At 36.7% G+C, this 27,815-nt stretch overlaps 1 protein-coding gene across 2 annotated transcripts; it reads left to right on the top strand.

Annotated features, from left to right (window-relative positions):
- Positions 1-170: 170 nt before the first annotated feature.
- Positions 171-27,815, top strand: ARL5A (ARF like GTPase 5A). Of its 2 annotated transcripts, none has more exons than XM_012779971.3 (6): positions 171-275; positions 12,200-12,260; positions 12,728-12,875; positions 14,898-14,981; positions 22,858-23,009; positions 27,092-27,815. In XM_012779971.3, exons 3-6 carry the CDS (start codon positions 12,732-12,734, stop codon positions 27,138-27,140), a joined length of 429 nt encoding a protein of 142 aa, XP_012635425.1. In that variant the 5' UTR covers positions 171-275; positions 12,200-12,260; positions 12,728-12,731; the 3' UTR covers positions 27,141-27,815. The 2 variants fall into 2 exon arrangements, with proteins under 2 accessions (XP_012635425.1, XP_012635423.1); XM_012779969.2 differs by having other exon boundaries at positions 175-531.

The following is a 27,815-nucleotide window of genomic DNA, read 5'->3' as shown; positions in this document are numbered from 1 at the left end:
CCTGCCCAAACTCGCCGCCCTCACAGCCTCTGTCCGGGATCACAATGCGCCCCGGCGGCCGGGTTATGCAAATTAGCGAGGGCCAGGCCGGCGCCCTTTCTCAGGCTCCGCCCCTTCCGCCGCGCGCCTGCGCACTCACGTCCCGCCCCGCCCCGCCCCTTCACCTCCCCCGCCCGCGTGGTTGCCGCCACCACTGCCGCCCGAGAAGAGCTGGGGGAGGACGGTGGCCCGCGAGGCTCGTTGCAGACAACGCGGCGGCGATGTCCGCGAGCCAGGCGAGTGCTGCGGCGGCAGCGGCGGGGCCTCGCGCGCGGCAGGGCGGCCTGGGCTTTGGCCTCCCTCCGGTTCCCTGGAAGCGGGCCGGCGGCCAGCGCGGGAGTAGCAGCAGAGGCGGAGGCTCCAGCGCGTCTCTCTCCTCCCCCTCAGCCTGAGCCAGGGGAGGCCAGGCGGCCCGGGCGGCTGGAGGGGGGGTCCGCTGCCCGAGAATGGGAATTCTCTTCACCAGGATATGGAGACTGTTCAATCACCAGGGTGAGGGGCTCGGGTCGCGGGCGTACGGGTTGGGGAGAGGGTCAGTCCTGGCCGGGTGGGTGGGGGTCTCCGAATACTTCCGGCGTCTGGGCGGCGTGGTCCGGCGCCGTCTCAGCGCGGGGGTGCTGGCTGCGCGGATGCGGGCCCAGGGCTGTTCGGTCCCCGCTCCCGAGCTTGGGGATGGTTGCGGACTCGCAGCCCTTTGTCTGAGGGAACCTTCCTAAGAAGTCCTTTCAGCAATACACCCATTGCTCCGATTTCGATTGGGGGTGGAAAAGGTTTCTTGCCGCAGGTTCGTCGTCCCTGAGTGGCACGGCCTGGCCTTTCAGCCCTTTCTTCTGCTAGCAGTTAGGTTTGGACAGCACGTAGAAATGCTGGGGTCTTCTGGGATGAGGGTTGCAGAATGCGGAAAACGCGAGGAATCACACTTGACTTGTCCAGTACCCCTCAAGTTTATGAGCCTTCCCTCCACCCTCACCCCCTCTACATTGTGTGTCTGTGTGGGGAGACTCTTCTGCCTCCTGAATAGTGATGGGTTTCTCTCCATTTGCCTTATTTGTATCTGTGTTTGGAGTTAAGCTTAAAGTCATTTTCCTATTTATGTGGGTTATTTAGTTAGAGGTGTTTTTTCCCCCCGTCTGGGTTAAAAATGTTCAAGTGTTTAACACTTTAAAAAGCTTTAAAAACCGTACCATATGAAACGTTTGTTAACCGTAGGTGACTAGCAAGTTACTAAGTATAAAGTGAACTGTCACGGGGATGCTTAAGTTCAGCCAGACTCAAACATTGCCTTGAAATACCTATCAGGTTTATTAAGATATGTTACAAAATGAGTGTGTAAAACTGGGGAAAGAGAATACAATTTTAACAAAAAGATTCCGTTGTTATTAAGATACAGTGTAGTGGCATACTTTGTTTCTTTTTAACTCAAGTTGGGTAGTTCATCATTCCTGCTGTCAGTAACCGAGTTTGTGTTTTTCTCTTGTGTAAGCTGGTGGTGGTCTCACATCCCAAAGATTTCCAATAAAGACTTAAGTGAATGGTGGTGTTTATTATTATGGACACACACTACCATCCACTCCTTCATGATTGATCTGCTCTTGTAAGGAGGTAATGGGAAGGGGGCAGAACTGGAACGTGTGATCCCTAGTGTATCTTTAAAAAAAAAAAAAGATGATAGTATAGATCACATGATACTAAATGGAAGGGCAGTATTTCAAATGATATTTCCAATAAGGAAATTTTTTTTCTTTCTGTTTTTTGTTGTTGTTAAGTAGAAAAAACCAGTTCTAATCAGCACTCTCTGGACTTGGTGTTGACAGAGAGAGTGGAAACTGGTCACTTAACCTCTCTGTGTCTAGGTGTTCTCAGCTAGAACAACAGGGATCTGTGGAGTCTACAAATCTTGAAAACTTAATCTGTAGGCTTCAAATATTAATACTTACATTGCTATAAGACTGGTGATGCTTATAGTAGATAAAGTCTAGTCGAGTTTTAACATCCATGATTTTGTATTATTTTTAGTGAAACTTGTGTTTCGATTCTGTTATGTTTAGAAAGACTTTGTTTCTTAAACTGAACTCTAGCACTGCAAAAAAATAGATATCTCCACTTTCTACTTTGAGGCAAAGATAAAATTATTTGTTACTATAATTTAAGAATGGATTTGAGCTTTGCCAACAACTACGTGAAGTAGTAAAAAAAAATAGGGTATGTGTATTGGTGCCACTACAGATTGCTAATAGTAGTGTTTTTATAACCCGTATTATGTGCTAATTTTTGACTGGGCATTTACTTCAGTTTTGAGGAAATTAAGAGGAATTAATGAAAATCAAGTTCTAGAAAGTTAGAACTTTATGAAAATGTGAATAAATTATTTCTCTTCTGCTAACTGAGATGGTTGTCTTATCAATAGGGTCACTTTTCAAAATATTCACTGTTTAACCTATTGTCAGATACTTGGTCTTTTTGGTTCTGTATTAAATTACATATGTAAGTTAGATATAGCTTGGATGCTTTATTTTACCTTCAGGTAAAGGACACAATCATGTATTCTTTTCACAGAAATTCTTAGAATGAAGGTTTGGGGGAATTACAGAATTTGCCATGCTGATGAAGCAAACTGTGCCATGTCTCTTGTTATTGAAACCCTTTTAGAATAGCTTTTTCTGTTAAAACTTAGATTGAGTGAACAGTGAAAGCTAATTACATAGTACTCAAACTAGAAAACCAGAGGGTACATTAGGTGATATTTAGACTCAATAGAGTGCAAACTTTATTATAGATGCTGTCGTTTACACCTTTTTTTTTCTTAATGTTTCAACAGTCCTTTGAAGTAGTTATTTCCCCTGAAAAAAGGAAACTGAGGGTCAAGTGAAGTGATTTTTTTCCCAGGCCTTACCGCTGGTGTATGCCAGAGCCAGGCAAGTTAAAACACTGAAAGAATGTGTTGCTGATTATTGGTCTTCTTAAAGATGAGATTGACATCATTTTTTTTTTTTCGTTTTTCCCCCCTCCCTATTGACTGTTTCTCAGTTGCTAAATTATATGTCATCTTTAAGACTTTGAACAGTTACTATTAGTGGCTTTTCATGTAGAAGGGCTTGTGATTGGTCATGTACTTTTTCATTAAACAAGCATTTTTTGAGCACCTACTCGGGCCAGAAACTGTTCTAGGTGGTGAGAACAAAACAGACAAAATCTCTGTGCCTTTATGGAGGGAGCTTTCGTTGTAGTGTGGGGAAACAGCAAATAAACTCAACACTACCTCTACAAGTCAAATAATAGCAGTTAATATTTACTGATTTGTGCAAGGTTGGGTTCTAAGTGTCTCATACAGATTGGTTGATTTAATCTTCACTTAGTTGATTTACTCTTTACAACAACCCTACAAGGTAGATATTATTCTCCCCATTTTTTTTTTTTTTAACAGGGGCAAAAAAACAGGTAACTTGGTTAAAGCACTACAGTTAAAAGTGATAGACCTGGGATTTTAACCAAGACTGTCTAGTGCCACAGTTAGTGCTCTTAAAAAGAAAGAAACAAAAAACCCTGTAACTTTCTTTGTAGAAGAAGGTTTCATGTTAGATAAAAGGAGAAACTTTATGACACTAATGTGAACCATGAAAGAAGTTGATAGCATTATAAGCTGATTAGCCAAGGGGTGGACTGTGCCAGTTAATAATTTATTGACTTTTAGCTTCTGATACAGGTGTTCCTTGACTTATTGATGGGATTATGGCCCAATGAACTCACTGTGAATTGAAAATAGCATTTGTCAGTCAAAATTGCATTTAATACACTTAACTTACTGAAGATCATAGTTTAGCCTAACCTACCTTAAATGTGCTTAGAACACTTAAACTTTAGCCTACAATTGGGCAAAATCATCTATCTGAAAGCCTATTTTATAATAAAGTATTGAATATCTCATGTAACTTATTGAATACTGTGCTGAAAGTGAAAATCTTATGGGTATTCAAAGTATGGTTTATACTTTTGCACCTTTGTAAGTCAAGGACCATCTGTAGACCTTTTTTGCATGCTGTTTTGGAAATGGAGCTGAGTCCTTTAATATTTTTCTTTTGCCAGCTGGCACAATGTTAGGTTTCCTCAATAGCTCTGGAGGGACTTTACAGGGGAAAGGCTTTTTGTTCTTGGTTATAGTTGTGCTCTCTTGACAGGCTGCGCTTGCAGCATGAACGCTTCCTGGGCCTGGCTCTTGCACTGCATTGGGATCAGTAGCAGTTTCAGGAGTCCCCACCTCAGTTGGTTTCATAATGGAGGGCCTCAGGTGAAATACCTCCCAATGAACAGTATTCCCTAGCACCCTAGGAGGAGGATTTCCAGCAAATAACACCAGCCTCAACACAGCTACTTCTCTGCCATTCAGTGAGCCATGGCTGTGCCCTCCAACAAGATCTGCATCTCAGACCTGAGGGAGTGGGAGGAGCTCTGTCTCTGCCCTTGGGGTAGTGGATGCTCCTTACATTTGTCATTCCTATAATCTTTGTAGTTCTTTTGTTTATTGTTAGCCAATCCCTCATTACTTCAATCCCCTATAATAGTTACTTTCTTTACATTAAACTTTCCAAGTTCAAATTGTGATTTCTGCCTTCTGAATGAATCTCTAATTTTGCCAGGTATAATCACTGCTTTTACTTCAGCAACCTCTTGGTGCAAAAGAAAAGTTTGGGTTTTTTCCTTGAAACTTCATTACCATTGCTGTAAATTCAAGTTTATTTTTAAACTTGTTTTTTATTGATGATTCTTTTCCATTTTGAAAATTGAATTTTTAATACAAAGTAACTTGATCAGATATCTTCCTCCTAACCTTTTTATTTTCCAGATATGATTTATTCATTTATTGAAAAATACTTTATTAAGCACATGTTTTATTCCAGGCTCTGTGATGTGGACTGATAGAACTATAGTGAACATGACAAATAGATTTTTTGCTCTGACCAACATAGAATTCATAGGGCTTAATGATAGTTTGGACTTGAGGTGAGAACGAAGAACCTGGATGACTCCCAATTTATTTGCCTTGGTGTTTGTGTTTTCTGATTTTGTATGATTCACAGAGAACTTCTCCAGAATGACAGTTACTTTTTTCTCCCCTTAGTTTACTGACTCGATGTTTGGGGAGTATATATTAACTTATAGAAACTGGCAACGTTTGAAATTGGTAGGCTGCCTGAGTGTGTCAAAAGGAAATGAAGACAGGAAACAAGAAGGATTTTTATAACAAAACAGTAAAGTACTGACTGGTAAACTAAAGCCTAAATGATAACTCACAATTCCATCAAATCATTATAACAGTGTGTGGTTGTTTTGGCTTACTTGAGTAAGTGCCCGAATTCTGTGACATAGATATCCTAAAAGAAAAATTATACTAAGCCACAAATAAACTTGTGATGATTCACACGTATCAAAGAGTTGAAGTGGCAGAAAGTTCCATTTGTCCACAATAACACTGTCTCTTGGTATGCATGTTATATTTTAGGTTCTATGGAGTATTTATTCTGAAGTGCATTATAGCACTTTTTGCCTGCAAATTTATGTTTTCTATAGAATTCTGTTCCACCTTGTTAATGAAAGGTACAGGCTGGGGTGTACCTTATGCTCTCAAAAGGATGTTCAGTGGAAGTTGATTTAGTATTAGAAACTGTTTGTGAATAATCTAACCCTGTCATTGGGAATAAACTAGTTTGTCAATATTGAGTTGGCACCTTTATATCTGAGCTCATTACACAATTATGTCTTAATTTTATAGTTCTTGTTGTGACCTACATGCTATAGCTTAGATTTAGGAAGCTGTTAAAATGGTCATTGGTTCTTTGCTATAAAACAAACAAAAAAAAACTCAAATAGAGACAAGTCTTGGGAGGGAGCAAATAGAAGTTGGTAATGAATGTGGCTTGTAGGTATTTAGGCACGGTTAGGAAGTAAAGGTTCCTCTGGATCATGGATTCTTCATTGGAATGGCCCTCCAAAGAGATCTCAGACTACTTCACAGAGCCTGTGGTTCCCTGGAGATTTTTCAGGTTCAATACATGTTGGATTGGAGTTTCTGTCTTCCTTTTTGTTTTTAAAGTATTGTAACCATTTTTTTTTTATATATATAAGCCTCACGTTGAAATATATTAGCTTGAATTCCTTGATTGACTTTAGAAATCTGCTTTGTCTTAAGAGTTTGGAGATGTTTGCATATTTATGCATTTGTAGATGACATAGGAATTCATTGAATTTGTAAAATTAGGCAGAACAAGGAGATTATCTCCATTGTGGAGAATGGTGTGAGCAAAGTTAAATAATTGGAAAGTCCATGACACATTCTGAAGACTGAGTAGACCAGCTTGTCTAAATTTTAGTAGATAGGTCAAGAAAGAAATTAGAGGGAGATTTAGGTCAAGACTTTAACCATTCTTTGCCATATTCATCCCTTTTCTTCACTTTTATCTGATGATCCTACCTCTGTGCACTTATCCACTTATCTTTCAACATACGGGACATAAGCAGAAGGATACGGGGCCTCCAAGGTTTCATACTTTGGCTATTTTTCCTCCTCTTGTCCATAGCCTTCTTAACTTTCATTTTTCCTGGTCTAGCCTATCAACTGCCTAACCTTTCATCTGCTAGGACTTCCCAGTCATTCCTAGCCTTGTAGGAGCATTTCCCTGCCCAGATGCCATGGCTAGCTGCTTCATTACTTTCTTATCACCATTTCTGTTACTCTTTTCTCTATTTTCCACCATGCCAGGCATATGGATTATTATCTTGTGTCATCCACCATACCTTTTCTCCCCAGTGTGTTTTCTTTATTTCTAGGCACTACCAAAGAAAGATTTACAACAGTTCAAGTCTCTGTCCACCACAGGTTAGGTGGATTATTAATCAATAATTTTAGCTTATTGATTCTCTAGTTCATTCTATGTAATGGCTATAAAAAGTGAGGCATTTTGAAATTGTTAGCCCTATCCTTTCCTCAGCTGGCAACTAACTTGTGTTATGAGAAGATGAAATTCTTCAGGTATAAGCCCCTTCTGTCATTTCATTTGCTTTATCTTAGTGTATCTCAATGGTTTTGTTCAGAGCAGTTTTACCATTATCTTGTTCAGCTTGTGGCCAGTTATGATAAAGAATCTTTCTTTAATACTTTTTGCCTATCTAGTTTTTCCTAATAGAAGTATTAGAAAAGCACTGGGTTATGAAGCAAGAAGTCAGTCCCAGGAACATAGCTGAAGTAACAGGACCGCTTTGGAAAGAAACACCAAATGAGAGTTTTTATCTTTCAAGCTGTCGTTTTAGGAGGCTGGATAGTCTTTCCACTGGTATGTCCTACATTACTCAACATACCTTTGGAAACTCCTTTTAGAATTTCTTTGGAGAAAAAATTTTAAATCATTCTTCTTATTCAGGGATCTTACCTCACTTAACAAAAAGACAGCACTCATTTTAGATACCTTTTACCCTATGACCTAGATGATACCAAGTGGCTCACTTCCCTCTTTAAAATCAGTTTCATCTTCAGAAAAGATTTGCCACCATTGGGAGCCTGCCACTTCAGGCTCTGAAAGCAATTACAAAAATAGCAAAATATTTTGAAAAATGGTAGAATCGTTGCAAAAAGTGTTTAATCTCCTTAACTGATTAAGGACCATGTAAGAAACTAAGAGACAGTTGGTCTTTTGTACTTTTTGTTCTCTGTGTATAATATATATATATATAAAATATAATTTTTAGTTATTCTTTGTTGTAATATATCATAGATTCTTTGCCTATATTTTTATTGTTTACTTTTGGACCTGTCCTGTTAATTTTGTACTGTTTTTAGGGTACCATTTATTTATTTGTCAGAGAAATTATATTTTCTTCCTGAGTATTGGCAAGTCTGTCTAAACTTTGTCCTGTAGCTAATACACCAGGGTGGGGGGAGGGGGATTACCAGATGTATTCCTGGAACCTAAAAATAAGCTGAGAATGCTTAAAATGCTTAAAAATCAGTATTTAAGTGGAAAGCTAAAAACTTTTATCCAAGTCAGAGATCAGAGTATAGCCTGTTATGAATTCCACTTATATTAAATTGATTAAATTGCTTGTATTAATAGAATTGAAGAAGAGCTATGTCATGAAAAAGGGAATGCTTAGTTTAGGGACATAGGAAAATGTAGTTAGGCAGAATTACTATATCTTAGTCATGTCTGTGAGTTGCCCTCTCTGGGGCATAGTTAGGTAAATTCAGCAGAGACATGTCACCTGGTAGGATCTCTTGGAGGTCATTCAACTGAGTTTCTCTCAGCATGCCTTCTACATGTTATTAATAACCTTTCAGTTTCAACAAGTATCATCTTTATATTTAAGCATATTCTCAGTTCCTTCACCCTGGTCATTTCTAAAGATGAAGTGGACTGGCCCTGGATCCTTAAAATGATTCTTAAGAACCTATATAAGGGGAAGGTAATCATGTTACTTTAGGATCCTAGTGGTTCTAAGTTCCCTGCTTTTTCTACAAAGAAATAGATGAGTAGATAAAATGGATTGCATTAAAATGTTCTATTTGCTTGATCTTCCTATTTGTGTGTAACAGAAGGTACCTACCCTCTGTGCTAAGTGTCAACTATTTGGAAAGTATCTATCATTTGAATTATAAAGATCTTATTTTAATGTGTTTTAATCCTCAACATTTATTATTTATAAAATGAATAATTAATTCAACATTTACTCGGTACCTAGTGCTAGGAAGAGTTGTAGTCACTAGAAATATAAAGAGGATTAATATGTGTTCTGTACAGTTGAAGGGAGCCTCATTAAGCTGAGATTAGTGCACGTGTAGGAATGTGGCCAGGCACAATGGCTCATGCCTATAATCCTAGCACTTTGGGAGGCCGGGACTGGAAGATCACTTGAGGCCAAGAGTTCAAGACCAGACTGCACAACATAGCAAGACCCTATCTTTAAAAAAAAAAAATGAAAAATTAGGCAAGCATGGTGGTGTGCCCTTGTAGTGCCAGCTACTTGGGAGGCTGAGGCAGGAGGATCACTAGAGCCCAGGAGTTTGAGGTTGCAGTGAGCTATGATGATGCCACTGTACTCTAACCCAGGCAACAGAGCAAGCCCCTGCCTCTAAATAAATAAATAAGATATGTGCTAGATGAGAGGTATTATGGGAAAGTAGGAGAAAGTGATTCTACATGGAAAGCTAGACCTTGAAAGATTAGTAGGAATTTACTACAAGGAGAATTAGAGAAGTTAATTGCAGCCTAATGAGAAACCACACATAGAGGTAAAGAAATGTTTGAAGTGAACATATGTGTGGTTTATGTAGGGAGAGTGGCTTGAACAAGTTGAAAATATTCTAAGTGGAAACACATTTAATACACCTAATCTACTGAACATCATAGCTTAGCCTAGCCTACCTTAAATGTGCTCAGAACACTTACATTAACCTACAGTTGGGCAAAATCATCTAAAAACACAGTACATTGTACAGTATTGGCTGTTTACCCTCATGATCATATGACTAATTGGGAGTTGCAACTCATAGCTACTGTCTAGCATTGCAAGGGAGTATCTTGCTATGTATCACTACGCTAGGAAAATATCAAAATTCAAATTTGAAGTGTGGTTTCTACTGAATATATATTGTTTTCAGACCATAGTAAGGTCAAAAAATCATAAAGTTGTAAGTCGAGCCATCATAAGTCAGGTACCTCTTAAGTCTGTGTAGATACCTGGTGATAGTGGTAAGAGATAAGCTGAAACTTAGTCACTTGTGACTAGGTTAATTTACAATGCTGAGAACTTGTGCCTTCTTTTCCTATCAAAATGGGGAGGTGTAATTTAAATAACAGAGTACCATTATCAGCTTTACAGTGCAGAAAAATTAGAAACAGTGGGAAGATGGATTAGAGATAGGCCACTTAGGGAAGGTTTTAAAGTGAAAGGTGAGGAGGACTTCAACTAGGAGAGTGGGGAGGAGGGAGGCAGGTTTAGAATATATTTTTGAGGTGGAATCAGTAGAACTTGGTGACAAATTAGATGTTGGGGTGAGGAAAATGTTGAATAACCTTCCAGGGCATCTGAAATGATGGTAGAACCATTAAGTAAATTAGGTAGGATAGAAGAAGAAATAGGTTTTGAATATTGGGTTTTGGATATGCAGAATGGCACTGTGTACTTACTGATCTACTGGATAGATTAGAGTTTAGGAGAGACTTGGGAACACAGGTTAGGAACTGTCTCTCTTGGTGCTAGCCACTGCTGTGTGCTATCTTAATTGCTATACAACCCCAAGAGATAAGTATTATAGTATTTTCCCTGTCTTACAATGAAGAAACTTAGGGTCAGAGAAATAAGTCACTTGCACAAGGTCATATACCATGAATTTTTCCATAGTGTTTTCATTCTCTAATGCTATGAAGCAAACCACTCCTTAGTTTTGTGACTTAAAGGGATGATTTATTATTATTTTTTATGGTTCTGTGAATTGACTGGGCTCAGCTAGAAAATGTTAGTTTGGGAACTCTCATTTGGTTGCAGTCATATGGCAGCTAGAACTGAAGTCATCTGAATGTTCAGCTAGGCCACATATCCAAAGTAACTTTTGTATTCATGTGTCTGACATGTCAGCTGAAATGGCTGGAAGAGCTGGGGGCTGACTGGTCATCTATCTCAATAAGTCTCAGCATACAATCAGACTGGGCTTACTCATTCAGCTGCACAGCAATTTTCGACTTACTATACAGTATCTGGCTTACCCTTAGGGGGAGTTGTCCAAGACAGCCAGGCGGCAATGTAAGCTCTCTGATGATCTAGGTTCAGACCAGGTGTGGTGGCTGATACCTGTAATTCCACACTTTGGGAGACTGAGGTGGGAGGAGCACTTGGGGAGTAGGATTTTAAGACCAGCCTGAACAACATAGGGAGGCAGTCATCTCTACAAAAAATTTAAAAATTAGCAGGGCATGGTGGTGCATGCCTGTAGTCCTTGCTACTTAGGAGGCTGAGCCAGGAGGATCTCTTGAGCCTGGGAGTTGAAGGTTGCAGTAAGCTATGATCACAATTCTGTACTCCACCCTGAGCAGCAGAACAAGAACCTTTCTCAAAAAAAAAGTAGTCATGTACTTTCACTTCTGCTGCATTTTGTTGGTTAAAAGTAAGTCACAGAGCCAACCCAGATTCAAAAGTAGGCAACTCACAAGGGCATGACTGTCCAGAGGCCACCTTTGAACATTAGCTTCTTCCATACCCTGTGCTATCTTTGGAAATTGTTTTTAAACAGCCTGGAAATAGATGGGTCCTAAGAATGCCTGGCTAAAAAGTGAAGAGGGTACAAGAAGACATCTGGGGGCCATGAATGTGGTTTGTTTGTTTATTTATTTATTATTTCATCATCATATGGGGGTACAAATGTTGTTAAGGTTACATATATTGCCCTTGCCTGCCCTCCCCCCTCGAGTCAGAGCTTCAAGTGTGTCCATCCCCCAGGTGGTGCGCATCACACTCATTATGTAAGTCATGAATGTGTTTTGAAAAAAGACCCAAGGAAGAAGAGTCAGTGAAAAAAAAAAAATGAATGACTGACTAGAAAGGAAGAAAACTTAGAGAAAGTGGTGCCAAAGAAGCCAACGGGGGAGGAAGTCACTGCCACTATGGCCATAGGTCCTTAGATTTGTTTGTCATGTTATGATGGCCCTGTGGTTTAAATGTACTTATATAGATCACAATGACCCATTTAAAAGACTGTCCTTTGTTTTTCTTTTCCATTCATCCTACCCTACATGTACATACTCAGTTGATGCCTAAAATTATGCAGTTAGAACTTCATTGACTTAATCCATTGTGAAACCTTTATGCTTTAAGTCATTTGTAAATTGTGCTGATATTTGAGATACTTTATTAAGAGTAGGCTTCCATAGGAATAGAAAGAATGTAGCACTTCTGGCTTCCTAGAGAGTAGGTTGTAAAGATAGAGGTATCTCTGTAGAATAGCAGGGCTGGGAGAGTTAGCATAATGGCACACTGCTGCTGGTCTTGCTAGGATGTTGAATTCCAAGAAAGTATAAAGTGCCACACATTGAATTAATTCAATACCATAGATAGAAGAATGAAATAGGGAATTTTTTGGTCTATAATTAATAAATCACTGGTGTTTTCTTTATTTCAGAGCACAAAGTTATCATTGTTGGGCTGGATAATGCAGGGAAAACTACTATACTTTACCAATTGTAAGTATTAACTACCTTAAAAAATTTATTTTAGTTCTAGTCATTTTTTCTGCCTAGGTGACATTTGATCAATGAAAGCAATAAGAAATTATATGGAGCCTAAGTTACCATGTGAGAAAGCAGGTTGGCCGTAAAGTAGGAGCCAGATTTAAGCAACTGTTTGTAGAGAGCTAGAAATTTATATGACATCAAGTATTTTGTTCAGTTATTTTGAACTTACAACTCTTTTGTTTGTAGAAAGTAGAAAAATAATTGTTTTGAGTTTCCTGGAATGTTCTGGAATATTGCAGATAGTCTGCTATCTAGTTCCAGCTCCTTAGCTTATTCATGTTATGAACTAGTGGGAAAAGGATATATGGGTATAAAATATAAAAAGAGATCATGCTTGATTTGTCCTTGGTTGAGAAATTGTCCAAACAAGCTAGCTTCCTTGCTAATTGTAGTATATATTAACTTTTTTTTTCCAGTTCTATGAATGAAGTTGTGCATACATCCCCTACAATAGGAAGTAATGTAGAAGAGATAGTGGTTAATAATACACGTTTCCTAATGTGGGATATTGGTGGCCAAGAATCTCTTCGTTCTTCCTGGAACACTTACTATACTAACACAGAGGTAATGTTTCTTATGTACTAAAACTATGAACAGAATGCTTGGGAAACACTTAGATTTGAATCTTTGTGAAATGTCATAGTATGTTAATGTAGAGAGAGTTTCAGCATAGTAAAATCTTTGATTTCCTAATTCAGGGTCATTGTTCATATATCCACTGTCATTGAACCTCTATAGGAAGAATTGGTGTAGTTGGTTAGTCAGGTTGTGTATTGATCCCAAAACTTGTCTTGAGTAATTGTTTTTATTACTATAATGACTTCCATCTCACAGTTTGTATTTTCATTTTTCTCTTACTGTTTATGTTTGGCAGAGTAGAGAAAATCCTAGATAAATGAGAGAGCTCTAGTAGTTTGAATCCTAGCTAAAGTTTTATTGTGTATTTTCTTTTATTTAATACAATTGCACATTAAAGAATTTTTTTTATTTTTATTTACATGTTATTTCCAAGAGAAAATTTCAGACCTATGATATTTCAGTGTTCTGTTGTATAGACCTGTAAATTAAAAGACTGTGACAATTGTTTTTATAGTGCTCATTAGAAGTTAATAAAACATGCTCTACATGTATATAAAACTGACTTTTAAGCCATTAAGACACTATTAAGTGTCTCTAACCAACTGATTTTCCAACACTGCATTGGGCATTTAGTCATGTTTTTTGGAGAAGGAAAGATGTATGATTGTAAAGGCATATATAGTACCCCAATATGTAATGTTGCAGGAATCAAATTTATGCCAACACCTTTAAAATTAGAAGCTTTATTAAAATCCTTGTAATAGAGTGGATTTTATAGTAGTAAAGTTATCTGTCAGTATCAAGTGAGAAGAAGTAAAGTAGCAGTTCTCTTATCCATCTATCTTTTGGCTGATGAACTCTGAAGAATAGAAAAGATGCTGGAAATCATAGTGGTTTATTTAGCAATTAAAATCTGCTAAAAGGTAGATAGTGCATATTAATAATAGGCAGTCAGAATTAACTTGGGCATCATAAAGTGAGGAAATTAACTCTTCAGCTGCTCCTGCCTCCCTCTTGCTTTTTGGCACTTACGGAGCTGAAGAGGAGGTACAGTAGAGCTCCGTCCCACCCAGCACAGCCCTTGCAAGTCTTTCATTGCATCTTCTGATACCAGTCTCATCATCACTTTGTGCTTTCCGGTTTCCAGTGCCATTTATATAAGGAAGAGCTTATTTTTATATATAGATATATTTTTTCATTTTGTTGATTTTTCTTAAAATCAATTTTTCTTAATTGATTTCCTTAACTGTCACATTAGTTTACTCCCATATACATGCCTTTTTAGGTTCTCAAATTAATACTATTAAATAATAATTGTCTGGAAGTAACAAATTTAATGTATTTTTTTCTTAATGATATATAGTGCAAATAGATGGATATAGGCCCATTAGCATTCAATATACTAAGTTAGAAAACAGACGTGTTATATATTGGTTAGAATGTTAGCATCATGTTCTCTTTTCTCTTATTTTCTCTTAAAAATTATCAAATATATTTGAATTAGAAATGGATCAGACCTTTAGGCTTCTACTACAATGTGTAGCAGGTATCTTGGGTTTTCCAACAATCCCATAAGATTATAATTTCTTCTCTAAATTATTTTTTAAAAATATTTTTAGAGACAGGTTCTCGCTGTCACCCAGGCTGAAATGCAATGGCATGATTGTAGCTTACTGCAGCCTCAAACTCCTGGGTTCAAAGGATTTTTATGCCTCAACCTCCTGAGTAGCTAGGACTATAGGCGCACTTCACCATATCTAGCTGCTTTTTTTTTTTTTTTTTTTTTTGGTAGAGCCAGATCTCACCTAGGCTGGTCTTGAACTCCTGGCCTCAAGTGAGCCTCCTGCCTCAGCCTCTCAAAGTTCTGGGATTACAGATATGAGCCACTGTACCCAACAGATTTGAATTTTTTGATAATAGTAACCTGTAATTCAAATAAGCACTTTATAAATTTTAGAAATATCAAGTTATGTAATCACTAATGTTCTTTTTTTGTAATTATTTTAGTTTGTAATAGTTGTTGTGGACAGTACAGACAGAGAAAGGATTTCTGTAACTAGAGAAGAACTCTATAAAATGTTAGCACATGAGGTAAGTAATCTTCTTTCATTAAATGTGGGGCGGGTATTTGTATCACATTTGTTCTTTCTAGTTTCTCATGAGGGTGCTATCTATTTCAAATTTTTAAAAAATTAGTTATATGCTAGCCATGGATATTTTATTATTTTGGCACTTCCCAAATTGGAAATATATATGGAAGCAGCAGAAAGACTGTGGAGTCAATTATAGGCTTTATTTCACTTATTCTAGACAAATTTGGTTTGGAAGGTTATTTAGGCAAAAGGAATTCCTACAAATAGCTTTTATTTTCATTTTGAATAGATTAATTGTACAGATGATTATCATTAGAAATGAGATTCTAGGCCGGGCATGGTGACTCATGCCTATAATCCTAGCACTCTGGGAGGCCGAGGCGGGAGGATCACTCAAGGTCAGGAGTTTGAGACCAGCCTGAGCAAGAGCAAGACCCTGTCTCTACTAAAAATAGAAAGAAATTAATTGGCCAACTAAAAATATATAGAAAAAATTAGTTGGGCATGGTGGCGCATGCCTGTAGTCCCAGCTACTCAGCAGGCTGAGGCAGGAGGGTTACTTGAGCCCAGGAGTTAGAGGTTACTGTGAGCTAGGCTGACGCCATGGCACTCAAGCCTGGGCAACAGAATGAGACTCGGTCTCAAAAAAAGAAATGAGATTCTAAAGTACCTAAATATATAACAGCTCTTGGTTATTACCCAGTTAGCAGACTAATATTTAAATGTAATTGCTCTTAGGTTTCTCTGCTGTTATTTCTTTGACTACACAAAACTATATGACTAGCCACATTTTTTTAGTCCTTGAAAAATATTACTGGTGATATAAGTCAAAATATAAGCAGAATAATATGATCAACTTAATAATGGTAATGGAAACTGTAAAGTCATAATATTTACTGTAGTGGCAGTTGATTCTAGTGGAAGTTTTGTACATCTTAAGAAAATTGGGATATCTTTGCAATGAAGTTCTGTGTTTATTTTAATATTGACTTGATGATTGCTTTTGAGATTTGTTCTGAGAATTTTGGTATGTTTCAGGCAACCTTTCAAGACTTTAGGAAACCTAGTGAAGTGGTTTTGTAAATTGAGGTTCTCCGTTTGCCTTGTGTTGATCTCGGGGATGTACCTTTACATATTTTGAACTCGAATTCTGGATAAATCTCCTGGGATTTTAAAAAACTATATCTTGCCTTTGTGCATTCATTTACCAAGTTTCTAATTTGGGATATAAATTAAACCGTAAAAGAGGCAGAAAACCAGGAATTATTTTTTCTTTTCAACTTTGTATTTTGCAAAAATGGAACATTCTTCAGTTTATTCCAAAAGGTTATTTTATGAAGACGTTAGAAAAATACATGCAAATGTTATTTGTCTCTTGGCTTTATTTTTTTACTCTGTTAACAGGTAGTCTCTCCATTTGATTTTTACTCTAATTGGCCAATATGTAGCAGGATCAGTATATGAAGAGCCCACTAGGAAGGCTTAAACAATGTCTTTGAATTTGACTAGTTGGGGGCATTAACTTGGGCAGATCACTTAACCTTATCTGTTGTGGATGAAACACTGAGGCCCAGAAAGTTCATGTGGCTTGACCAGCTTTCCAAGAGCCAGAATTTGAAATTTGGTATTCTCATCCAGGTTCTTTACTAGGAGGATAAAAAGAAAAAGATTTAAATAGGGCCTCGCTGGAAAGTGAAAGGAAACTGAATGGGGAGATTACTAGAGAAAAAAGGAATTATAGATGAAGTTGGGAGCTAGGTAAGCCGCTCAGTAGGGTAAAGAGTAGTCACATAGTCAGAGTTCTAGACAGGGACAAGTGGATCCAAGAATGAAATGTGTGAATGAAAAATAAATTTAGGTGTGGCATTAGTTGAATGTTTTATATGTACTACATTAACCAAAAAAATTTCATTATCATTACTGGATAATGATTCTTTACATTATTATAAAATACAAAATTGTAAAAATTTTAAAAGCTCTCAAAGCTTCATCTTTAATGAGGTATAAAATTTTGAAGCTCATTAATTTTGAAATAGTTCCAAACACCAAAGTCTGAAATTTTATTCAGAATTATTTAACTTCTAGGAATTATCTTCACAAATGAAGTTTTGAGAAACAAATTGAAATTATATATGGCATATAAAAGATGCTAAGTAATAGCAACTTGTAATTGCTGTTTTTCAGCTCCTTGATAAAACTAAAATATATCTTAGAATCTTAAGAATAAAAATCTGTAGTATATAGTAGAAAGTGTTTTAAAGGGTTTGAAATGGCTATGTACAAAAAATCAGCACTATTCACTTTATACTTTGACCCTCTTCTTATTAAGTCAAGTTGATGAACAGCCATAATTCAGTATATCTGTTTTCTATTTTTATAATGCATAATTGATTTTGAAGTTATGTGTAAAAAGCAAAGGAAGATTTTCTTTCCCCTTTTCCTAAATATTTTAAAATAGATAAAATATCTACTTTTTAAAAATTAAGAACCCTAGATAAAAAAGTTTGAGCCTTGAGATCTAGAAAAAATTATATTCAATTTTTTTTTTTTTTTGAAACCTTTCAACAAATGGCTTTGTTTCTTGTGTTTTACTATTTTTGGTCTGGGGGCTCTACAAATAATTCATCACTAAGAGTGATGAATATAAACTACTTAAAAATAATATAAACAATGTGTCCTAACTTGTGCCAACTATTTAAGTGAGGACTTTGTTCTTTGAACATGTCAGCATTAGCAAACCTGACCTATATAAAAGACTTCAGCACACACTAGTAAGAAATAGTGAAACCTACTTGATCGGAAGATAGGAATTACATCCCATGGAAAGTCCATCTACTTAATGACTCAGCCACATATCAACTATTGATAATGGTTCCATTTTCCCATTTAGGATAAGAGACAAAGTATATATTGTATATCCTTGATAATAAGAACATGAATACAAGTTATAGTCCATCTCTTCAAATTTTTTATCTTTTATATAGACATGGGAACTGAACAATAGGTGAAACTAGTTGAAAGTGAAATTTTACATTCTAGCAGTATGGCCATATTATTAATATTTAGGTAAATATTAGGTCATTAAATATGAAATGTCTGAGTTTGAATCAAAAGTTTAGTTTATTATATCTCAAACAAGAAGCAATACAGTTAATCAAAGTATGCGCCTAAACTATCGACACAGTTTTGCCATCTTAACCGTGGCTTGTTTATGCCAGCAGTGAAGAAGCCTTCAGAGCGAGTGGTGATGAAATCGTGAAAGGTGTTTTCCACATCTTGTTGAGGATTGAATATTTTTCCTTGCAAGAAATGGTCGAAAGCCTGGAAGCAGGTGATAGGCAGTTGGTGCAAGGTCTGGTGAATATGGTAGATGACAGAGAGTTTCCAATCCAGCCTCTATAGTTTGAGTAGCATTGATTGTGCAACACATGGTTGACCATTATCTTGCAAGAGGATTGACCTGTCTGTATTGACCAATCTCAGCTGCCTAATCATAAGCATCCTCATCATTTCATCCAGTTGGTTGCAGTAGACATCTGCTGTAATCGATTGGCCAGTTTTCATGAAGTTGTACTGGATAATACCAGCGCTGGACCACCAAAAACAGCATTAGTTTTTTTTTTTTTTGATAAATTTTTGGTTTTGGACTATGTTTTGGCACTTTATCCAACCACTGTACTGAATGCTTGTGATTGCCAGAAAGAATCTATTTGTCATCACACATAGTAACATGGTATAGAAATTGTTTGCCTTTATGTCTTGACTACAAAGAAAGGCAAGCTTCAAGACAGTTTCTCATCTGATGTTCATTTAATTCATGCGGTACCCATCTATCTCGCTTCTTGACCTTGCTGATTTGTTTCAAATGGTCCAATCTTGTTGGAATAGTAACATCAAACCTTGCTGCTAATTCACATGTAGGTTAAGATTTATTTACTTCCACCATAGCTTTCAGCTCATCATTATCCACCTTGGTCTCAGGTCGCCCACATGGCTCATGTTCAAGATTAAAATCACCAGAATGGAAATTCTCAAACCATCAACGTACTGTGCCTTCATTAGCCACATCCTTCCCAAACAATTTGTTGATATTTCTAGCTGTCTGCACTGCATTGATTCCATGACAGGACTCATATTTGAAAATAACATGAATTTTTCTCATGTCCATGTTTTCACAAAAATTGCTCTATAGTCTTTCTGACTTTAAGCTGTACTATAAAGCAATAATAATTAAAACAGCCTGGTACTGGCACAAGAACAGAGGCATCAATCTTTGTAATAGGACTGAGATTCCAGAGATGAAACCATCTGCATATGGTAACCTGATCTTTGATAAAGCAGACAAAAATACACATTGGGGAAAAGAATCTATCTTCAATAAATGGTGCTGGGAAAACTGGATATCTACCTGCAGAAGAATGAATCAGGATCCCTACCTCTCACCTCTCACAAAAATCCACTCAAGATGGATAACAGACTTAAACCTAAGGCATGAAACCCTAAGAATCCTATTAGAAGATGTTGGGAAAACATCTTTCTGACATTGGCCTAGGCAAAGAATTCTTGAAGAAGACTCCCAAAGCAGTCATCACAGCAACAAAAATAAACAAATGGGATCTGATCAAATTAAAAAGATTCTGCTCAGCTAAAGAAACTATCATTAGAGCAAATAGACAACCTACAGAATGGGAGAAAATATTTGCTCTCTATACTTCCAATAAAGGTCTAATAACAAGAATCTAACTAGAACTCAAAAGAATTAACAAGAAAAAAAATCAAACAACCCCATCAAGAAATGGGCAACGGAAATGAACAGAAACTTTTCCAAAGAAGACAGAATAATGGCCTGCAATCATATAAAAAATGCTCAATATCTCTAATCATTAGAGAAATGCAAATCAAAACCACAATGAGATATCACCTAACCCCAGTGAGATTGGCCTATATCAAGAAATCCCAAAACAACAAATGCTGGCGAGGAAGTGGAGAGACAGGAACACTCTTACACTGCTGGTGGGACTACAAATTAGTGCAACCTTTGTGGAAAAGAATTTGGAGATACCTCAAACAGCTAAAAATAGACATATCGTTTGACCCAGCAATAGCATTATTAGGCATCTACCCAAAAGAAAGACATTCTGTTATAAAGACATCTGCACCAAATGTTTATGGCAGCACAATTCACTATTGCAAGGATGTGGAAACAACCCAAGTGCCCGTCAATTCATGACTAGATTATTAAAATTTGGTATATGTTTACAATGGAATATTCTAAGAAACGACAGCAAGCTCGCACCTGGACTGAGCTTAAGTCTATTATCCAAAGTGATGTGACACAAAATCAGAAAAATGGGCTCCACATGTACTCGCCATCAGATTGATACTGACCGATTATCAATATGGTCCTCAAAGGAGGGTGGTGGTGCTCAAAGGGTGGGGGGGGGTAGACCCACATTTGAGGGATGTGGCGAACAGTGGAGGGTAAGGGCATACCTCTAACCCTTGCTGGATAAAGGGAACATTATAAAATCTAACCAAAATGTTAAAAAAAATAACATTTATTGGGTCTTGGCAGGTGGGAGAGGGAGGAAGGGATGGGTATATACATACATTATAAGTGCAATGTGCATTATCAGAGGGATGGACACGCTTGAAGCTCTGACTCGAGGAGGGAGGGAAGGCAAGAGAAATGTATATAACCTTAACATCTGTACCTCCATATTATGCTGAAATAAAAAAAAGATGATTTGAAAGATAATCACAAGCCAAACCATGTGTTTTAAAGAATAAGGATGTACCTTCACAGAAATGATAAAACAAAAGGTGTCAGAGTGAAATGTCAGAGATACCAACTGTCAAACTTAGTACTTAAGGAAATCAGACATTTCATACTTAATAACCTAGTATTATCAGCTATGGTAGCATTAATAGCTGCCATACTGCAGAGGGCACTGTAACAAAAAGTCAGTCATGCTTGTTATATAAAACATTTGCATAACTCCTTTTAACCAAATGAGAAATATACTAATATTTTTTATGTACATCAGAATTAAAGAAGTCATCAAAACTATATTCTAGGTTGGGAGCAGTGCCTCACACCTATAATCCTAGCACTCTGGGAGGCTGAGGCAGGAGAATCGCTTGAGCTCAGTAGTTTGATACCAGCCTGAACAAGAATGAGACCCCATCTCTGCTAAAATAGAAAAAAACTGAATGGGCACGGTGGTGTGCCTGTAGTCCCAGCTACTTAGGAAGCTGAGGCAGAAGGATCCCTTTGAGCCCAGGAGTTTGAGGTTGCTGTGAGCTAGGACAATGCCACGGCACTCTAGCCTGGGCAACAGAGTGAGACTCTTATCTCAAAAAAAAATACTACATTTTAACAAGAGTAAAATAATATGTAACAATGTTATTTTGTACCTACTGATGACTTTATTGTTTCAAACATATATACACATTATCAAAACCAAAATATCTCATTAAAATCCCTAAGCAGAAGAAAGGTAGCATTCAGTACAGTTGCAAAAACTTGCCACTGGTTTAGGAGGTTGGCAGAAAGAAAATATATGCAGAAGAAATGATTTGAGCAGCATAGAGATGGCAATGCCCAAAACTGTAGAAAGCAATAAATTGCTAATTGAATTGCCAGCCTGGATTAAAACTTTAGTTTTGTCAATGTCTCTTAATATGTGTAGGCAGAATTTTATGAGAAAATTTACTAATTGAGTACATTCTTCATGGATTCTTGGCCCAGCATCCATGAAAGGAATGTAGAGTATTAACATCCTAAAGTTATACATAAACTTTAAAAAAGTTTTTGGTATATATGCATATGCATTTTTATGTGGTGAAGGTTCATAACTTTGACTAGATTATCAAGGAAGTCCAGGGCTTTAAGAAAGGTTGGGGAGTGGAGAGTTTTGGGGCAGAAAGAGTCTAGAACCTTTGGCCTGTTTTTGTGAGTAAAATATTATACCAGTCATTTAGGGTATGCGTAGTTACTACATTTGGAAAAGGGTTAGTGTGGTGGGTGTCTTGCTCAGATTAGATACTCAATAAATGTTAGTAAAGAGGAACATACTCAGAAAAGTTGTAAGTGTAATGCCAATCCAAGATGGCCTGATTGTGTATTCAAATCTAATAAATCCTCATGGACAAAGAAGAGTTAGGTCTCAGAAGATGAATAGGATTGGTTTAGGATAGTGCTTCAGCCCTAAGGCCTTCAGGCATACATTCTAATGAATTTGTTTATTTCCTATACACCTAGAAAGTACTAATCATGTACATTGTTGGGAGACTTGCAGTGTGAGTCCCTCAAGTCATTTTCTATACAGCGTAATTCTCTCATAGAACCTTGATTGTGAAAGGCTGGTTTAGGAGGTTGGCAGAAAGAAAATATATGCAGAAGAAATGATTTGAGCAACATAGAGATGGCAGTGCCCAAAACTGTGTAGAAAGCAGTAAATTACTAATTGAAGCAGATTATTTTTATAATGAATGATATAAGGCAGAAAAGTATAGGTAGGGTAGAATTTTGGAGGGTTCTTGAGTGGTAGACTTATTGGTAATTTTTAATAGCCATGGAGTTGGTATATACTGTATTTGAAGACAGGACTTAAATATAGCATTCAGGACCATAAAGAATATAGTCTTAGAGACTATAAGAGATATGTAAATCCATGAGTATAAATTTATTTATTTAAAGGTATTAGTATCACGTTTACCTTCTGTTAGCCTATGAGCTGTGAGGTGCTTTTATGTCAAATAGTTGAGATATTGTTGGTTACTAAGATTGTGAAAAATACTCTGTTAATTAAGTCAAAAAATATATGGGAAAATGTACTGACTGGCCTTCACAGTTTTGTTTGCTTTAATAGGACCTAAGGAAAGCTGGGTTGCTGATTTTTGCTAATAAACAAGATGTTAAAGAATGTATGACTGTAGCAGAAATCTCCCAGTTTTTGAAGCTAACTTCTATCAAAGATCACCAGTGGCATATCCAGGCATGCTGTGCTCTTACTGGCGAAGGGTAAGAAGTCTTTCTTTTAGAGAATGTGTATTTAGTGTAGAAATGATTGATTCTTAAAATCAGTAAATATTTGACTACTATGTACAAAACATTGTAAGGGAGAGATGTAAGATATAGTTCCACATCTGTAATCAGAGACTTTTTAGGATGGTTCTATAAATAGTAAAACATACAACATAAGCATAATACACAGGGACCTACTGAACTAATACATGTAAATAGATAGATAATATAGTTACTGTAAGAGCTTAGAGAAATTGGAGTGTCATTGAGAGCTGGAGAAGTCAGGAAATATATCTAATAATGGTGGTAGAACTTAAGTAATATTTTTTGAGTGTGTCCTGTGTTTGGAGTGCTTTCCATACTGCGTTTCATTTAATCCTCATAACAGTCCTACAAATTAATTGTTTTTAAGTTATGTTTTGTACATAAAGAAGTTGAAATAGAGGATTTGCATCTAAGGCTAGTTTGGGGATACTCACTGTTGCCACCAATGTGGTCAAAAGAGGGAGTTGGTTGTACTTTTAAAAAAATAAAAAAGGATTGAGAGAATTGGAGACAGTGTGGCATAAGGGTCCTTGGTTCTGGAATGACAGGTGTTGGAAGAGAGGTAGGTGCCTACATTAGAATTTTGCCCTGGTCTAGTGCCCAGAGATGAAAGAAAATATTTCAAGAAGGAGGTTGTAGTCAGCATAGTGAAATATTAGGTCAAGGACCAGGAGGATGGAGAGGGCGCCACTGAATTAACAATAAATGAGTAAATGCTGTCAGAGCAAATTCTGTGGATTGGAAAAGTGTGCATGGGATAAGCGTAAAGAGGAAATGGATTGTCGAAAACAAAGATAGCAGCTGTAAACTCTTGAGTGTGGCAAGAAGAGGAAGGAGAGATGAAATAGAGGCAGTTAGAAATTGGATAAAAAACTAAAAGGAGGGGCAAGCTAAAGTAAAGTTTTTGTTGTTGTTTTTCTAAAATATGGTACATCTGTATATACAGTCCTGTGTCATATAATGACATTTTGTTTAGTGATAGACCATATGTGTATAATGGTGGTCCCAGAAGATTAAAATTAAAGTACTGGATTTTTGTTGTACTTTTTCTATGTTTAAATGTGTTTAGGTACACAAATACCATGGTGTTTCCAATTGCCCACAGTATTCAGTATAATGACATGCTGTACAGGTTTTATAGCCTAGGAGAAATAGGATATACCATATAGCTTAGGTGTGTAGTAGGCTATATATACCATGTAGGTTTGTGTGGGTAAACTCTATGATGTTCATACAATGAAGAAATCACCTAACAACACATTTCTCAAAATGTATCCCTGTCGTTAAGGGGTGACGCATGACTGTATTTAAAAGCAGAGAAAAAAGAATGAAATTAAAGATGAAGGATTCTAAATAGAGGTCTTAGATTTTGGGTTTAGGTTCTTGAGGTGTTGAGAAAGGGCAAAAGCTTGGGACATAAATTAGCTAAAATGGGAGAAATTTTTTTCAAGACCATGTTGAAGGGGGGAAACCAATATAATGAGTCATTGAAGCCAAATCTTAAGGAAATAGAAGGCATCATTATAGACATTTGGAAGGACATAATTAGAACCTTAAAAAAGCAAACCTTTTCATTAAAAAAACCCCACAGATAATACCAATTGTCCATGTATTCATTTAAGTAAAAATGTATACATTTTTTTGTCAAATAGTTTAATGTTGAGATATATATTTTATATATATATATATCTTTGTCTATCAAGTAAAAGCACAATCAGTATTAAATTTGGCAGTAAAAAGATTGATAAGATTTAAGTTATATACTTTGATAATTGACTAATTGTGTGGAAAATATTAGTGTAGAAATGAACTCAGTTTCATTTTTAAAAGAGGAAAAGCGGTTTCATTATAAAAAGAGGAAAACAATAGATGATGGTCTCTTTTCAAGTTTTTGTTTATGTGCCCTTCCATTTGCAGCAGTTAACAAGTAGAAATGTTTGGTTTTGAGGGAATATTCTATTTCCCATCTACACTCTAACCATCTTGGTCTAAATTCTTGGTTTTACTGTTGGTTGACATTTTGATTCATTGGACTGGAGATCACAAACTTTGGAGCTTGGCCTCATTTTGACTCCCACTTCTGCTATTTGCTTAGCTTGCCAAGCCTGAATTTCCTCTGTAACATTAGGATTTTGAGCTCAATGTGGTGAAGATTAATTAAAATAATCAATGTTAAGTCCTTAGTATAGTTTCTATTTTGTTATTAGGTAACTACTATTAATTTCACAGTTTGGAGTTAAATAATCTACTCACCTATTAATGGTAGTTTAAAAGTGAGGAATCTATTAATAGGAGAAAAACAAGATCTAACCTCCCCCAAACAACCATTTATTTACCCCATTTTTTTTCTATTTGTGTCTTCTTTTACATTATTAGACTCAGACTTAACACAGAAATCTGAGGGTTTTTAAAAAATTTAATATAACATATCTACAAATGCTCATCATAGATAATAGTACTTCACAATAGTTCTTCATTTTGTTGGAACATAATGTGTACCACCATTTCTCTCTTGCTCGACTTTTAGTTTCTTTTACCACAATGAGCATCCCTTTCTGTATTTTGGATTATGTTCAATTACCCATTGTTCAGCATTCACTGGTATTACTGATAGGAGATTTTATTGCCTTCAAATTTTTTATATACAGATGTAACTTATGTATATTTTGTTTTAATTGCTAATTGTGCACTTCTGCCCATTAGTAATACTAAGTCAAGAATTTAATAAGATAATCCATATATATAACTGTATCTGTAATATTTAACTACTATATATTTAGCTTAATATCTGCCATTTTTATTTCATTTATATTATGAGCATTTTATTATATCATAAAATAGTTTGGTTTTCTTTTTCTTTTTTTTTTTTTGAGACAGAGTCTTGCTCTGTTGCCCAGTCTAGAGTGCTGTGGTGTCAGCCTGGCTCACAGCAACCTCAAGTTCCTGGGCTCAAGCGATCCTTCTGCCTCCGCCTCCTGAGTAGCTGGAACTACAGGCATGTGCCCCCATGCCTGACTAATTTTTTCTATATATTTTTAGCTGTCCTAGTAATTTCTTTCTATTTTTAGTAGAGATGGGATCTCACTCTTGCTCAGGCTGGTCTTGAACTCCTGAGCTCAAACATCCACCTGCCTTGGCCTCCCAGAGTGCTAGGATTACAGACGTGAGCCACCACACCAGGCCCATAAGATAGTTTTTGACAGTACAATTTTAAATGTTTCATCATGTGAATGTCCCACCACAATCTATTAATTTTTTCCTCTATTTCTAGTCATTTAAATCCTTTAAAAATGTTTTAAACAGGCTGGGCATGGTGGCTCACGCCTGTAATCCTAGCACTCTGGGAGGCCGAGGCGGGAGGAATGCTCAAGGTCAGGAGTTCAAAACCAGCCTGAGCAAGAGCGAGACCCCGTCTCTACTATAAATAGAAAGAAATTAATTGGCTAACTAATATATATAGAAAAAAATTAGCCGGGCATGGTGGTGCATGCCTGTAGTCCCAGCTACTCGGGAGGCTGAGGCAGGGGGATCGCTTGAGCCCAGGAGTTTGAGGTTGCTGTGAGCTAGGCTGACGCCATGGCACTCACTCTAGCCTGGGCAACAGAGTGAGACTCTGTCTCAAAAAAAAAAAAAAAAAGTTTTAAACAGCATTCTTATATGTAAATTATGTTTATCTCTGATTTTTTTGATACATTTTTAGAAGTGGGAAAAAAGAGTACAGGGTATTGATATTTTAAATATTTTTGATATATTAATATATTGCCACATATATTTTTGATATATATTACTTTCTGTGAGCATATTGTGTAATTATTGAGCTCCTTTTATGTGTCAGGCAGTGTTCTAGGCACTAGAAATAAAGCTAAACCAAAACAGCATGGATGTAACATGTGTGAGAATATGAGTTTGCTGCAACATCACCTGCATTGATTTTTATCTTTGTTCAGCGAATGAAAAAATTATACCTTCTTTTAGTTTGGTGTTCTTAGTTTTTTAGTTCAAAATTTAATCAAATGACTTTGTTTTCCTTATAGATTGTGCCAAGGACTTGAATGGATGATGTCACGACTTAAGATTAGATGATCTCTACTGACCTCTTCTCATAGACTTTGTATAAACGAAGTGCTGGACTTTACCTGAAAGCTGCAAAAATTAATGGTTTAGATATATTTATAATAAACTGATTTAAACTTTTTCTATAAGAAGAAAAATTAAGACCACTTATTTGAAATCAAAGATGAAGTCTCACCTTCCAATTTGCTTTCTCATTAGTTCCTTCCAAAGTAAGTTATTAAAGCTGTGATTGAAATTTTTCTCATAATGAATCCTCTCAGGACATTGTGTAGCCAATGGTAAGTAAAAGGGAGAGGAAGACATTTTGAACTAAGAGCTTTATTATCAGTATAACCCTCCCTAGTTGAATGTTCTCTTGTTCCATTAAGTCAAAATACAAATCAGCACAGATATTCAGTTTCCAATATTTTAAAATGTAATGTTACTTATGAAAAGTATTTTGTATAAGGTTGTGTATGTATTGTGTATATACCTCACGTTCAAGTTAATGGCTTTGATTTATGTTCTAAAGAAAAGCAAATATAAAAAATAATAATATCCTTAGTTATAACCATAATGAGATAAGTACTGGCATTGGTGTAAAGTGCCATTTTGTACTCTTCCCTTATGTTCTCTGTATTGTATTAACCAACCCCCCAAATCATTGAGCTGCTCTTAAAAAAAAAGGAAAAGGAAAAAGCTTGA

This window comes from Microcebus murinus, chromosome 8 (genome assembly GCF_040939455.1).
Source record: "Microcebus murinus isolate Inina chromosome 8, M.murinus_Inina_mat1.0, whole genome shotgun sequence".
NCBI classification, from domain to species: Eukaryota; Metazoa; Chordata; class Mammalia; order Primates; family Cheirogaleidae; genus Microcebus; species Microcebus murinus.
Note: the sequence above shows the minus strand (reverse complement) of the source record. Positions and strands in the feature narration are given on the sequence as shown.

Bases quoted from the DNA above. Each gene is read 5' to 3' on its own strand.
- ARL5A (XM_012779969.2), top strand. From the start codon at position 486: ATGGGAATTCTCTTCACCAGGATATGGAGACTGTTCAATCACCAGG. The intron at 12,876-14,897 runs GTAATGTTTCTT...TAATTATTTTAG, and splicing joins CTTACTATACTAACACAGAG to TTTGTAATAGTTGTTGTGGA. The intron at 23,010-27,091 runs GTAAGAAGTCTT...TTTTCCTTATAG, and splicing joins TGTGCTCTTACTGGCGAAGG to ATTGTGCCAAGGACTTGAAT.